This window comes from Monodelphis domestica, chromosome 4 (genome assembly GCF_027887165.1).
Source record: "Monodelphis domestica isolate mMonDom1 chromosome 4, mMonDom1.pri, whole genome shotgun sequence".
Classification (NCBI taxonomy): Eukaryota; Metazoa; Chordata; class Mammalia; order Didelphimorphia; family Didelphidae; genus Monodelphis; species Monodelphis domestica.
This window is the reverse complement of record NC_077230.1, coordinates 207,346,987-207,362,222: the sequence shown is the minus strand read 5'-3', so window position 1 is coordinate 207,362,222 and position 15,236 is coordinate 207,346,987. Positions and strand designations below refer to the sequence as shown.

General features: G+C 33.7%; 1 protein-coding gene across 5 annotated transcripts in view; it reads right to left on the bottom strand.

Annotated features, from left to right (window-relative positions):
* Positions 1 to 835: 835 nt before the first annotated feature.
* PMS1 (PMS1 homolog 1, mismatch repair system component) overlaps positions 836 to 15,236 on the bottom strand; it is a 119,282-nt gene continuing 104,881 nt past the window's right edge. For 4 of the 5 annotated variants that reach the window (XM_007494502.2, XM_001378605.3, XM_007494504.2 and 1 more), the window contains 4 exons: positions 10,460 to 10,948; positions 8,182 to 8,312; positions 3,561 to 3,721; positions 836 to 1,179 (listed from right to left, as the gene is read on the bottom strand). In XM_007494502.2, the coding sequence (XP_007494564.2) occupies positions 1,015 to 1,179; positions 3,561 to 3,721; positions 8,182 to 8,312; positions 10,460 to 10,948 (946 nt within the window). In that variant the 3' untranslated portion in view covers positions 836 to 1,014. Of the gene's footprint in view, positions 1,180 to 3,560; positions 3,722 to 8,173; positions 8,313 to 10,459; positions 10,949 to 15,236 lie in introns of those variants that run through there. The other variant, XM_007494505.3, reaches the window with a different exon arrangement.

The following is a 15,236-nucleotide window of genomic DNA, read 5'->3' as shown; positions in this document are numbered from 1 at the left end:
ATGGTCTGGACACATCATTCGCATGGACCCACAGCGAATACCAAGACAAGTATTCTATGGTGAACTGTCAGTTGGACTCAGGAAACAAGGCCGACCAAAGAAAAGATTCAAGGATCAGCTGAAGTCCAACTTGAAGTGGGCTGGCATGACACCAAAGCAACTAGAACTTGCTGCCTCTGACAGAAGCAGCTGGCGAACCCACATTCACCATGCCGCCGCCACCTTTGAAGATGAGCGACATCGACGTCTTGTCGCTGCACGTGAACGCCGACATCAGGCCACACCAGGCCACAACCGCACCTCCCATAACAACTGGCGTCCCATGCCCCATGTGCCACTAACTCTGCGTCTTAGTCTTTGGACTCCAAAGCCATATTAGGGTACATCCATAGATGATAATGCAAAAAGTCAATTGTCATTCTCGGACACCGAGAGACTACCAGTACTACTACTACTTCTACTCTATTGTTTAACATGGAGCTCTTCACCATTGTTAATAGGTATACCTCAAGGGATGAGACTGGAGTTTATAAAATATTTTAGGACTCTAAAAGATTGGGAACCAGGCTTGGTACATGGTAAGCAAGGGAATAATGCTGATCTAGTATATTTCTAAAATTTGATTTTTTTTCAATATGAATTTTACTATAACCATATTTAGTAGAAATGACAAATATTTTAAAAGTTACACTGCATATCTGGGATTATCTATCCCTGACAGAGTAAGTATATAGAGGTAAAAAAATATTTACTTAATTAGTTGAATGAATAAAAATGAATAAATTGCAGTTAATTAAGAAACCCACTTTATACATTAACAGTCATTTAATCTGGCTGGAGTTTTTATACAAATTGGAATTTATTTCATTTTACAAAATGATAAGTATTTATTTAAAAGTGTATAAACAAGATGATGCAAAAATGCTTAAGACATAATTATAAAGTTTTAAAGCAGAAAACATTTAACTGAGGAGAAAAAAGAAAACATTCTGATTTACTGCAAAATTTATAGTATTATATAGTTTTTGGAAGGTATGTTAAGTGATGAAAAAATGGGCGACCATGAACACATCCCTTAATGTCATCTCCCAGTTGTAGCTTCATCCTATATATAGTATCTTGCACATCCTCTTTTGATAAATACAAAGGTAGCTGTCGAGAAAGACGTACTGCTTCTCCCTATATGGAAAAAAAGCCACAGAGTGTTACAAAATTAGTATTTTGCAAAAGATACACTTGCAACTTTGGTAGATGAAATGAAGAAAAGTCAGATACATATTAAGTTTTTGTCTTTTAATTATATTAAAATAATCTTTCAGTTAAAAAAACTAGATATTTTCAAAAGATTTTGCCTAATGTGGATGTTTTTTTAATATGGAAACAGTATGAAACTGCAAAGTAATATTTTTATTTTCCTTTCCTATCTACTTTCAGAGAAGAAGATTGTTTTTTATTATAATCTTATAATTTTAAGATGTTATTTTCCCAGCATACTTATATAATACAATAAGGCAAAAAATTCCCACTTATTAATATGAATCTGTAAAGAGAGACAAATGTTGGGAGTTAGCTAATACACCTCAGCATAATACTACTGTCTACTGATTAGTATTTAGTATAAAATGGATACATCATACTGAGTTCCATTTATCACTAAGACTGTTCCCCATAGGATGACCATCTGTTTGGGAATGGCTAAGCAATCATGGTATATGATTGTGATGGAATACTATTATTATAATAAAGGGCATAATTCTAGGATAAACCTGGTAAGATGCATATAAACTTATGAAAAGTGAAGTGAGCAGAACAAGAACTCTGCACACTGATGTAACAGCAATACTATAATGATAATAAAGTGTGAAAGACCTAGTTACTCTGATAAGTACAATGGCAATTCTAAAGGACTTATGAGGAAAAAATGCTATCCTCTTCACTGATGAACTTTGAGTACAAACCAAAGCATATTTTCTCTAATTTTTTTGGTCTTTTTTTGGATAATGCTAATATGGAAATATTTTTTCACATGTATGATGGGTATCATACTGCTTGCCTTCTTAATGAGTGGGGGAGGCATGGGATGGAGGGATGGAGAGAATCTGGAATTTAAAATGAATTTAAAAGAAAATCATAGTTCTGGTCTTCTCTACCCAAAGGAAAAAATAAAACAAGAACAATTCAATCATGGTAACAAAACCATAAAATGAAAAACAAATAGAAGAATGCCTGGACCCAAGAACAATATGATAAGGCTTTAGTATAGATCCATGATGGAGAACCTATGGCACATGTGCCAAAAAGGACACATAGAGATTTCTCTGGGGGCACAACTGCAGTTGCCTGACAGAGTTCGTTATCAGAAAGTATAAAAACAAATTATGACAAGCTATAAAATAAAATATTTAGATAGGAAAACAGTTTCAATATAGGTTCAAAACTTTTCAGAACTGTAACTCACCTATCAGGTTTAAACTGTTTGGATACTTTTGATAGAGGTAATCAAAAGTATCCTCAATGAAGTGAAGCTCAAATGTGAACTCCCCTTCGGGGCCAAGTGCAAGGACTCTAAAGAGACTCTTATTATAAACATAAAATGTTTATTGAAATATATAAGGATAAATAAAGGATTTCTAATTCTAAGGGAATCTAAATCCACCCAAATAAACTCCCAGGTTACTCAAGGAACTGCTTCTCCTATGTTTCACAGGCTATACACTAATCTTCCCTGCTCTAACCCAAATTTATACTATCTAAATAAAAATTACCACTAATATCCTTATAAATCTTAACTTCAACCTCCAAATTATAAAATAGCAAAGGCTAGCTGGTTGAGCCTCAACAAGAATCAAGTCTTAACAGACTCAGAGTCCAAATCAATGACCAGGTTTTTCTTTGGTCTTCTCAGAGTTAAACAATCTATAAAAACCACATAGATATTCAATAGATTTTCCTAAGTTGGGAAAGGAAAACACTGAGCTCCTTCAGATCTTTCCCTCAGACAGAGAGAGAGAGAGAGAGGCAAAGATGTTACCTCCTCCAGACCTGAGAGACAGTCTCTGCGAGTGTCTTTGCCAACTGCCAGAGAGTAATTGACACAGAAAAACAGTTATAACTGTCAACATCTGAAATCAACATGCTCTCTTAGCTCTGCTTCAAACTCCAGTTCTTTTCTCTAGCCAGCCACTTTACTTCTTATCCCTAAACTAATAAAACAATACTTATTTTCCAATATCATCCTTACAAAAGCCAGAAGGACTCATGGTGGAACTGTTCCCTCTCCATACACCTAAGGACATTTCCCACTTCCCCAACTCCCCTGCCCAGCAGCCCAATGGCTTCCTTCTTTCCCTTTCTGGGGGGAAAGGGGCACCCCTTGGTTGGGGTGGGATGGGGTGGGCCTTGGCACTCCACCTCTAAAAAGTTCACTGTCACTGGTATGGAAGACTGTGTAAGTATTCTAAAATGATGAGATTCTCCCCTACTATCTTACATTCAATTAATAGATAAATGAGAATCTTTATCTTAAAATTTGCCATCTTACAAATTCTAGCATTACATACCTCTAAATAACTAACTACTTTACGAGGTCTACATTCATAAACTTCCTTCGCATTTTTATTTAGCACCGCATTAAGAATTTCCTTTAAATCCAATATTCCATAGAATGGGAGACAATTAGCCATTCCTTCTATTTCCAGATGGTTTTCAGTGACTGAAGTTCCTGGAAGAAAAAATACGTAAATAAAATCTTATATCAATCTGAATTACATTCCAGAGCATGTCCATTGAAAACAAAATCATGAAAACATTTAGTGAACTTATAATTAGAATTCAGTTCAGGAACATACTTCTTTTTTCCCTTACTTAAAGACTACATAATTTCCCATAGGACTCCATGTTAAGATACGGTGCCCACACTCTACATGTGCCTCAAATAATGTAATTTCATCTAAGTTATTGCTGTTTTGCTGCTTCCATTTTTTTAGAACATTTCTTTCTTTGGCGAGAAAATGAAGTCCCATGATATTTATTAAAATAATAAAGACTTTAAGCATTTTACCAACTGCTCTTCAATTTCCTAACCACAACTCTATTCTGAGCTCTCTTTACCCTTTTCCCTTTTTCCCCTTTGCAATTTCATTAGCTAACACAGGCTCAATTATCATCTTTATAAAGACAATTCCCAAATCCAAATATGTATCTCAAGTATTAAAGGGATCTGTGCTCCCACCAATATAGATGTTCCTGACAACTATGCAGACTGCAAGTCATCCACATACGCACATCTTGTGTGATTTTTGCCTGTGTCCTCATATATATAAGATACCTAACATGCTAAAAGCATTTGTTTTTGAGTGGCATTTTGCTAGTGACATCATCCCTCACTAAATCATACATTTCCCAGATAACATCTCTCATTCCTGTTCTTTAAAGTTCCTTATTTGTCACATGTTGTAGTTTGGTCGCAATCCCCCTCCATTGTCTTCTGAATGATACTCATTCTCTTTTAAAGATATTGCATTTCATGCCTCAAAACTACATATAAGATGAGTCTTTATTTCTGAAAGAGTTGAGGTCATTAAAACAGCTTTGTGATTTCTTGTAGACAGTCTATCTCACTCTCCTACTTAAATTCTGGCGAAAACCTGATGAAAACATGTAGTATTGTCACAAGATGTATATACAATTGAAAACCATAACTTTCTAGTATACATTATTTATCCATTTGATTTTTCTGTGCAAATGATTAAGACAAACTATGTTGAATAGTTACAGATCAATTAAAGAAGATTTTGTAATATTTCATACACTGGATGTCACCAGAAAAATGCCATTCACAAACATATGCAAGTGGAGGACCTCACCATTCAAATTCTTGTTCAACTTGGATTCTGTGTTGAATCTCCTTCATACAATGGTAGACACTTGTAGAGATGGCAATCTCTTATTTTAAGACTTACCTGATATGTTTATAATAAGAGCATTTGGAAAAAGTTATTTTAAGGAATTGTGAATGATTCTGATGTACTGATAGGAGATACCTTGTTGATACCTCTTCAAGTTGGATTTTGCACTACCAAATCAAATGCTTTTCCTTAATACTTAAAAAGCAGTAAGTGTAGTGAGGTTTTGAATTCTTCATTTTTTTTAGTCAATTGTGTAATGATAAAGATATGGTACACTGTTATCTCTCCCACATCCCTCATGTCTAACTGACTTCAAAGTTTTGCACCAAGTCCTTTTTGATTCTATCTCCACAATATTTTTCATGTCTGTCCTCTTCTCTCCACTCACCCAGCATAATATATGATCTCATTACTTCTTGTCTGGATGATGCTGGTCTTTCTTTCTGTTTCTCCATCTCCAGAATCCCTTTCCAATATGTTGTCGAGAAAGCCACCCAACTGATATTTCTAACAGGTAGATCTGACTATGTCACCCTACCTATAAACTCAAAATATACTATGAGGGGTGTGATTGGCTGTAGGATGAAATACAAAATCTCTAGCCTAACATTTAAATCTTTCCATAACAGAACTTTCTACCCATATTTGTAATCTTGTTCATATTATTCCCTATCTTACAACTCTTCCATTCTCATCAAACTGGACTACCAGTTGCTCTCCATAAATGATATTCCATGCTACATAAACTATTCCTTCAAAGGGATAGTCCCTTTGATGTCTAGAACATCCTCCTTCTTTGATCTATAAATTATAGAATCCCTAACCTTCCTTAGAAGTTCAGATGAGGTGCCTTCTTTTATAAGAAGTCATTCCTCATTATCCCTAGTGCTATCTCCTTCTTGAAATTAATTTGCATATACTACACATTTAATCATGTTAAATGTTGTATTTGTCCAGTACAATAAAAGCTCCTTGAGGGTCAGAACTATTTTGGTCTTTGCATTTCTAGTGCCTATTATAGTAACTGGCACGTGGTAAGCACTTAATATTAATTAATTGAACAGAATATAATTGTAAGTTGAAATGACCATTATAAAGACAAAACATAGCTCCTGCCCATCAGGAATTTAAATAAATAGAAAATTTAAGAAACATTACTCAAATAAATGTAATCAATACAAAGAAAGATGTGAATATAGTCAGAGGAGAAGTACAAAGTACTTTAAGAACACAAGAAAAAGATTGCTTCCATCTTGAGAATCAGGAGAATATTTATGAAAGAAGAGACATTTGGGCCATTAAAGATAGGAAGAATTGTGACAAAGCAATAGGGATGAGCAAAGAATTCTCTAGGAGATGGGAACAGCAAGAGTGATGGAAGAATTTTGAGAAAGGAAGGCAAGCCATATTGATTAGAATATAGGGTGTGTAGAGGGGCATATGGGAGATAATTTTCTTAGTCTCATCCCTGATATATTGTTTGGGGGCAGTATAATACATTGGAATGAGCATTGGCTCTGGACTTAGGTTCAAATCAAAATGCCTCTGAGACTTATGTCCTGTGTGATCTTGGGCAAGTAACTTAACTTCCCTGAGCCTCAGTTTCCTAATTTATAAAATGAGGGGCTTGGAATAGAGGACCTTTGAGGTCTCACTTTCAGCTCTACATTTTTGACCTTGTGACACTGTAATCCACCTGTAACAACTGGATTCTAGAAAACTCCTCCCTCAGGGAAACTGAGTGACACATATAAAAGAAAATTCAAGAAAATTGGCAGGATTATTTATTACTTGATTATTCCAGGGGTTTAGGGCAGCAATGATCTCCTTTCTACAACTAAGTAGGGGGCTCAAGCTATCTCTTAAAGCACAAGAACTGATTCTGCAGCTTAAAAAGAAGAAAAACGTTCTGGCTGAGAAAGTAAGAAACAAAGAAGTTTCTGGATATGAGAGAGAACTAAGGGTCTGAAAATAAGTTCCAGAAAAAGAAGTGATCTACACATGGGTCAATGGGGATATGATTGGGTATGTAGACTAAATGATCACCCTGGTGCAATTATCAATAATATGGAAATAGGTCTTGATCAATGATACATGTAAATGTGGAATTGCGTGTCGGCAACGGGAGGGAGGGAAGAGAAAGAACATGAATCATGTAACCATGGAAAAATGTCCTAAAGTAATTAATTAAATAAAAGTTTTCAATTAAAAAAAAAAAAGAAGGGATCTCCCAAAGAGACTACATGGCTACTGAGACCAAGCTGAGATGTCAGCTTAGAACAAAAGGTGAAGAATCTAGTTTCACTAAAGTCTAAGACCAGTTTAAACAAATTGCTGCTGAATGATTTAGACAAACCATACAGGATAGGAAAAAATGGTTCAGAAAAAGAGTAGGACTCTAAAGAGCTCTGAACTGTAGAACTGAAGAGACAAAGCAAAAAAAAAAATGTAGGATGGCTTTGAATTAATTTAGATCCTACAGCTCAAGGGCAAAAAATCATTAAAGTGTTTTGCTTATACAGGAGGGAAAGATCTTCAACAGATGCAAAGAATGGCTGCAAAGCAATACAATATGATCCAGAACCAGAGGGAATGAACTAAAGGATTTAGGTTGGAGATAAGATAAAGGAAAAAAGTCTTAGAAGGGACTAAATATCTCACCATTCCAGAAAGTAGTGTCAACCAAAATCTATTTCAGAATAGAAGATAAAAAAATAGAATTTTTATTCTTTACAAACAAGGCTACAGAAAGAGGAATGAACTAGAGGTAGAAGCTTAATGAATTTCTCAAACTAATTATATCTGTGGTTATGTGTTTGCAATGGTCAAATTGAAAGATCTTAATCCATTTTTTTAAAAGAAAGAATATATACACTGTTCTTTGTCTATCCTATTTCTTTGGCCAATATTTCCTTCAATTAATAAATGAAACAAATAGGTCAGCCCAAATTTTAAAGGAATGATAAAGATTATTATAAAACTCCCTGATTATCTAAAACAACATGATTGCAAGGCTATTTCAAATCCATTTATGCTAAGCAAGAAATCAGTTTTTTTACATGTTGAGTATATGATGGCTTTTATAAAATGAGACAAAGAAAAATTCTTACATAGCTATTATTTCATATATTGAGAAGAAAGTTAATACATTAAAGTTATAGAAAATAATTTCAGAAAATTAATAATTCAAAGTATAAAATTTAAAAGGGAGCTAGTTTATAAAAAGTAAGCATCTGAATTTTTCAAACTTAATAAATCAAACATACCATCATACCTGGTATCATTTTTATCCTAAATCCATTTGCTGTAAGGCGTGGATCAGACAAGTAGGTTGAGCCACTGAAATCTTGATCATCCATTGTCATTTTACTTAAGACCTCTAAATAAATGGACCCATTAAAAAGACTGAAAAAGAAACCATGGCCTTTTATCAAATTATATATGGCAAAATTAATAAGAAAAAAATGAAAATATTCTCCTTAAAACTCCCTTAGAAGATTACTCAAGGTTCATTTTAAAAATCATTCTCATGGATGAATCTCATTGTTAAAATAAATCTAATTCAACAATACACTTATTAAATATTTGTAATATAAGCAGCATGTTTGGTGATGGGAAAACTAAAAATATCTCTTACTTATATAAAGAGGCAGTGAAGCATAGTGAAAAGAGGAAAAGTTTTGAGTGCAAGTTTTGATATGAAGTGGTACTATTTTAGGCATTTCACTTTTCCAAGACTCAATTTCCTCATCTGAATAATGGAGATAATGTTTACATCACTAACCTCACTGGGTTATTGTGAAGAAGACAGTACTTAAGCTGTAGAACAATAATAATTACTACACATATATACATAATGTTTTATTTAAGGTTTACTAAGTAGAACTTTCCTCACAACATCCTTAAGTTGTTAGTATCTTGACTTTATAAATGACAAAACAAGTCCAGAGAAGTTAGATGATCTGTCCAATGTTACAGATAGAGAAGTGACTGTGTCAACAATAATTTCTAGCTTCTGATGCTACATTCAGTGTTTCTGCTACTCTGCTATGCCACCTCAAAAGTATAAAGAGGTACTATATGGGCAAATTTTACAAGCATGGGACCCTGGACATAACGAGCATTCAAAAAATATTTGCTGGATTGAAATTTTAGTCAGTAGCATTAACAAGGATTCACAATATTGAAAGCATAGTTTAGGCATTACAAAGAGCTAAAAAGGAATATAAGGTGGCCTATATTAGCTACAATGCTTAAATACAAATTTTGTAAGATTGGGAAAAATATTTCCCAAATATAATATTGTAAAGATAAAAACATTTTTTAGAAACCAATGCCATTCTATTTTCTAAATGGATACAATAATACATTAATTATTAAGCCACTTGAGATATCTTCTTGATTAACATCCAATCTCTAGGGAGGTTTTTAAAGTCATTTAAGTAAGATAGTATTCTTCTTGTTCTTAAGAACTTCTAGAAAGTAGATCTGATAACTTTTCTTAGAAACTTGTTCAAAAATCTAATAACTCCAATAGTCAGGGAAAGCTTCCTGCATAGTTTGGAGCATAGTTTGGAATGCCTGTTGTGTTTGTGCCAAGGATGGTCATGAGTTGAATTTGAGTGGTGTGGCCTGGGTTGGCCTGCTGAAAAACTGTGCAGTAGCTAAAGTTCATCTTTGGCACCTACCCAATTGATGCTTAGGTCACACAAAAGCTTTTTAGAGGGGGCTTGCTGATTTCTGAGTGTCTGCCATCTTATTATTCTCAGAAAAGGGTGCTTTCATTATCAATCCCCAGACTCCCTCAAGAAAGAGAATAAACGAAGATCTCACCAACATATGTACTAGAGACGAGATACCATAGCCTGAAAGATATACTTGGCTAAAATCAGAAGATATGTGTTGACTTCACTTTACATTGGTCACAGTGACTGTTTGACCTTTAGAATATCACTTAACTTCTCTGTGTTTTTATTTTACCCATTTTCCAAATGGGAATATCTACTGTTATGTCATATTTCAAGCAGTATTTTGAAAATATATAAATATGCAAAAACATCCTAGGTCTCTAAAAGAAACATGCACTATATATAGAAATCTATTCTAACAGTGGTTCTAGAAGACACAGATCATAACTTTTTTTGTGTCATAGTCAGGGTCCCCACTTCCCCCCACAAAAATTTAGTGGAATATTTCAAGATATCAGCCAACACTAATTCATGCTTAGAGAAAGCAATTCCTGTTCTTCCCTTAAGATGCCCAAATTACTTACTAATGGTGAATTTGGAGTAGCAAGCCACTCTTACAGTAAATAATACTAATAGTCACTTAGCCATTGGGATAAATGGGCTTGATGCATAAGTGCACTTTATTGAATATTCTACAAATTATCCATCTCTGAAGGATTTTCAAAACAATTACTATAAATAAACACGGTATTTTTTTGAAGCTTTGCATCTAAGATGTCCTTACTTTAAGCATAACTTGTCTTAAAATTTCATAATAAACTTTAAAGAAAAAAAATTCAGCATATTTATATTTCTCCATCATACCTCTCTGTTAATATCATTGGCTTCTCCAATGGCTCTGCAGGAAGTTTATGATTTTCAAGAAGTCTTTTAAATAGTAAAGCTTCTTCCACTCTGTATGGGTTTAATAACATGATCTCTTTTTGGGAAGCAATTATCCATGCATCAGGAAAACTTAAATGATGGATCAGGCAAAGTTCTTCTTTATATAGTAAATCACTTTTCATATGCTTCCTATACTTAAGTTTTAAGGTTTTCATAGAGAAAGGAATCTGTAAAATTTTTATATTTTGTGACTTGCTTTTCCTTTTCTCACTTTGAGAAAAAAGCTCATCAAGTTTTGGCTGATTAGAAAATGAAGTTTTTAGCTTGTGTTTTTGTGCCAGATTCTGCATTGTTGTTAATTTTGATCTTTTTTCATTTTCTTTTGTTGTTCTTTGTAACCCTTGTTCAGTAGCCTTCTTGATTTGCTTATTGTATCGCTCTAGATCTTTAGCAGCTTTATCTTCATATCTAAAAAGAGAAAAATACAACCAAAAAGAACATAATAAGATATATTCTTAATTGATAGGACATAGAAAATATAATTAAATGAAAAATAAAATGCAGCTGGAGATAATTAATGTAAATGAATTTATTTTTGTGTATAGAAACTACAATGTTCTCCACTAGCATTCAAGTTCTCTATTAGTTTTTAATTTCACAGTAAAGCAAATCAGTGATTAGTACATCAATAATTCTTTTGTTGTCATTTTTTGAGTTGGTTCAGTCATATCTGACTCTTTGAGACTCCATGTGGGATTTTCTTTTCTGTAAATCCTCACCTTAGTATTATTTCTAAGACAGAAAAGTAGCAACGGCAAAGCAATCAGGGTTAAGTGATTTGTTCAGGGCCATAGAGCAAAGAAATGTTGGAAGTCACCATGTGGAGTTTTCTTGACAAAGATACTAGAGTGGTTTGCCATTTCCTTCTCCTTCTCATTTTATAGGTGAGGAAACCGAGGCAAAAAGGGTTGAGCTACTTGCCCAGGGTTGCACAGTTACTCAGTGTCTATAGCCAAATTTGATCTCATAAAGTTAAGTCTTTCTGATTCCAGGCCCAGCACTCTACCCACTGTGCTACCTTGCTCTCTTGGGATTCCTTTAGAAATTGCTTAATAACAATAAAAGTTAGTAAACACATTTTCTTCCATTTTTTCTTTTAGAATCACTGAAACTAAATATTAAAGATTAATGTGGTAAATAGAAACTTTCCTCAGAATTTCAGTAAAAGCAAAATTTAGGATAATATTCTTTTTTGGGGGGGGGCTAGGAGAAGGGAATAAGGTCTGCATCTGTAATTCTGTGAATGTTGGGAACCCTAGTATAAATAAAGAAACCCAATTCTACCAATGTACATTGGTACCTGTTCTCACTTGCTGTTTTGTTTCTTTTGAAGGTTGCAAGAAACAAAATTATTGACTCAAAGGCAAGAGCTTCTAATTCTATTTATTTTGAAATAAATAACTTATTTAGATATCCCCTTAATAACAATAATAAAAGTTAGTAAACACATTTTCTACTATTAGTACTCTGTTTTCTTCTACTTTTTTTTTCAGAATCACTGAATGGGGGAGCAGCCAGGTGGTTCAGAGGGTTGAGAGTCAGACCCAGAGATGGGAGGTTCTGGGTTCAAATCTGCACACTTCATAGCTGTGTGACCTAACCTCCATTGACTAGCCCTTACTACTCTTCTGCCTTAGAACGTTCTAAGTCGGAAGGTAAGGGTTTAAAAAAAAAAGAATCACTGAATGGGTAAGACAAATATAGTTACATACACACACATATCAATTTCTACTTTAGAATTATACTTTTATTATGATGCATTTAAGAATTTGTGATTTCATCAAGTATTATAGCTAGAGTAAGAAGGCCGGGGTTTGCATTCCAATCCTAAAATTCATCAACTCAAGTGATCCTGGACAAATCATTTCAATTCTATGAATTCTCAGTTTCCTCATCAGTAAAACACATATAAAATAATACTTACCCTACTTACCTTGCAGAGTTGTTGGGAAAACACTTTGTAACTCTTAAATATGAATGAGAACTATCACCACCAGTACAGGTATTCCTTCCACTGACACAAAAAGTAACCTCTTTATTGTATCTTTTCAATCTTGTGCAACTCATTTCCTTGCTTCAATAACTCAAGAAACATTTATTAAAGCATCTATAATATGCGAAGTATTGCACCAAGTTCTTGGACTACACAAAGGAAAATATAACATAGATGCTGTTTTTGCCAAACTTATGCTTTAACAAGGATAGAAAGATATGCATGCAAATAACTAATATGAGGAAAAGGGACTTAAGACAGGGCAAGATGTTATGAAAAAGTGCAGGTTATGACTTTTAACTAGTCATGGAAGAAGACAGAACTTGTTTATGTTTTGATGGAAGGAAAGAACTTCAACAAATGGATGGGGGAGTGAGATGGGTGAGCTTTTTGTACAAATTGAGGATAGGGTGAGTAAAGATATAAAGATATGAGAGGAAAAGTCAAATATAGTTAAGAGAATAGACTAGTGTGAGTAGAATGTGGAGTGTATAGGAGTACTATGAGACAAGGTTGAAGTTAGACTGAAAGGTAAATTCCAGTATCTGGAGTTAATGTTCTAGATCCTCTACATATACAATAAATACAAAGTAATTTTAAGGTAAGTTAAGAAATGCCTTTCTTTACTGTTAGCCTTCCAAGCATCTCTTAACTCTTAAAATTACTTTGTATTCTATATTTATATATCTGAGTATGTATTGTTTTTTTAATCAAAGAATGACATGTTGAAAACCATGTATTAATTTGACTGGAGAGGGGACAGGCGGCAAAACACCAATATGGAGGATATTACAATAATCTGCTTTCTGATAAATCCTCTATGCAAGATCCTCCCATCAAAATGGATATCTATTTATTGGATCTCATTTTTACAATATTTACAATGTAATTTGTACAACATAGTACAGCTTTTTTGCACAATACCAAACACATTTTTTTTAAACCAAAGATGTGTTAATTGTCAGAGCATTTATAAATGTATAGTTTTTAAAAATCTTAGTAATTTTGTGAAAGGAAAAAGAATGTTCTCAGATATTTTTCTTGCATAATTTCTTCATGTGAAGAAGTACACAGAGTGTATTAGGAAATATAATTCCTTGTGAAAACTATGGTTAAATCTATAACTTTGAAAGGTATCTAGAAAAAAGGATAACATAGCTCTCAGTGTCAAAACCCACTATTTCAGTGTAAAAAAATGAAAAATATTTGAGGCTACTTTATAATTTCACATCTGCAAATTTTTTAGTTCCCTTCTTTTTGTTAAACAGGGTCTGGGCAGCAATATAAAGTTCACTTAATTTTCAATATAGAACATTTTATTCAACAGAAATAAGTATTTTTAGTGTTGGAACATTAAACTTCAGGATTTTTCCTGTATGGTGGAAAATTAGTTCAACAAAAAGGTCACCATTTGTAATTAATTATAATATTCTGAACTTTCACATATGGTATCAATCTTGGGTTTACTCAAGTTAGTCAATTTAATTAGTTTCTTGGGATGAACAGTAAGCCATGTCCAAGAAAATATTAAGTAAATGCTGAGATAAAAAACAGCTGCTACCTATGTAGATAATGTAGTTAAGGGATTTATTAACTTGAATGGAAAAAGTTAAACCTTAATACTATTGTGGTTTTGATCTGACCAATAAGCAATACATTCAAAGAATGTTTATGCTATTAAAAAAACATCTAATTAGATGGCTTTGTCTTACTACATTTTAATACCATAGTGTCTAAAATACCAAATTAACAGTAGAAATGAATTAGTGATATGGCTTCTCCTACAGAATCTCCAAATTACCATTCATTTGACTGAAATTCCTAGTGGCAAAGGGAATCTATGGCATGTAGCCCAGATTTAGATTCCAATCTGCTCAAGAAGGGCAAATAATTAAGCAATCTCAGTCCTGTTACCCTTAAAAGTAGTATATCAGCAGCTCAAGAAATTCTGATCCTATCCTATCCTATCCCAGTTTAAGGTACTATTATTCCAAGTCAAGTCAACAAATATTTATTAAGCATCTACTATGTGACTGGCATTGTACTAAGTGCTGATGTTACAAAGAAAAGCAAAAATAAATAATATATCAACTGCCTACTAGATGTTTCAAACTGGATATCTCAGAGGTATTTCCAAAAAAGAAACTCATTATCTTTCCCCCTTTACCCCTGACAAGCCTATCTCTCTTCCAGACTTCCTATTGCAGTCAAAAGCTGTAATATTATTATTCTTCCAGTTATCTAGGCTTATTAGTTAGTTATCTCAGTGTCATCCTCAACTCCTCATTCTCAATCAATCCACTTATGCAATCAATGACCAAATCTTATTGCTTCTTTCTCCTCAACATTATATAGTTACCACCCTAGTTCAGGTCCTTATTTTCTTTCACCTGGACTAATGCAATAGTGTCTTAGATCTCCCTGTCTTAAGTCTATCTCCGTTCCGATTTATATTTCACATAGCCACCTTAAAGAGGTTGGTCTAATTATGTTACTTCCCTGCTCAGCAAACTTCATCTACACTGTTTTGTCTTACAGGATCAAAGGAAAATCCTCTTTTTGCATTTGAAACTCTTCATGACCTAGTCCTTACTATCTTTCAAGACTTCTGGAAGGAGGAGGAGGGCCACATCTTCATTATTCCCCACCTGGAATTCCAAAATTCCCATTTTAGAAAAAAATTTCACTTATGGTTTTTTGGAG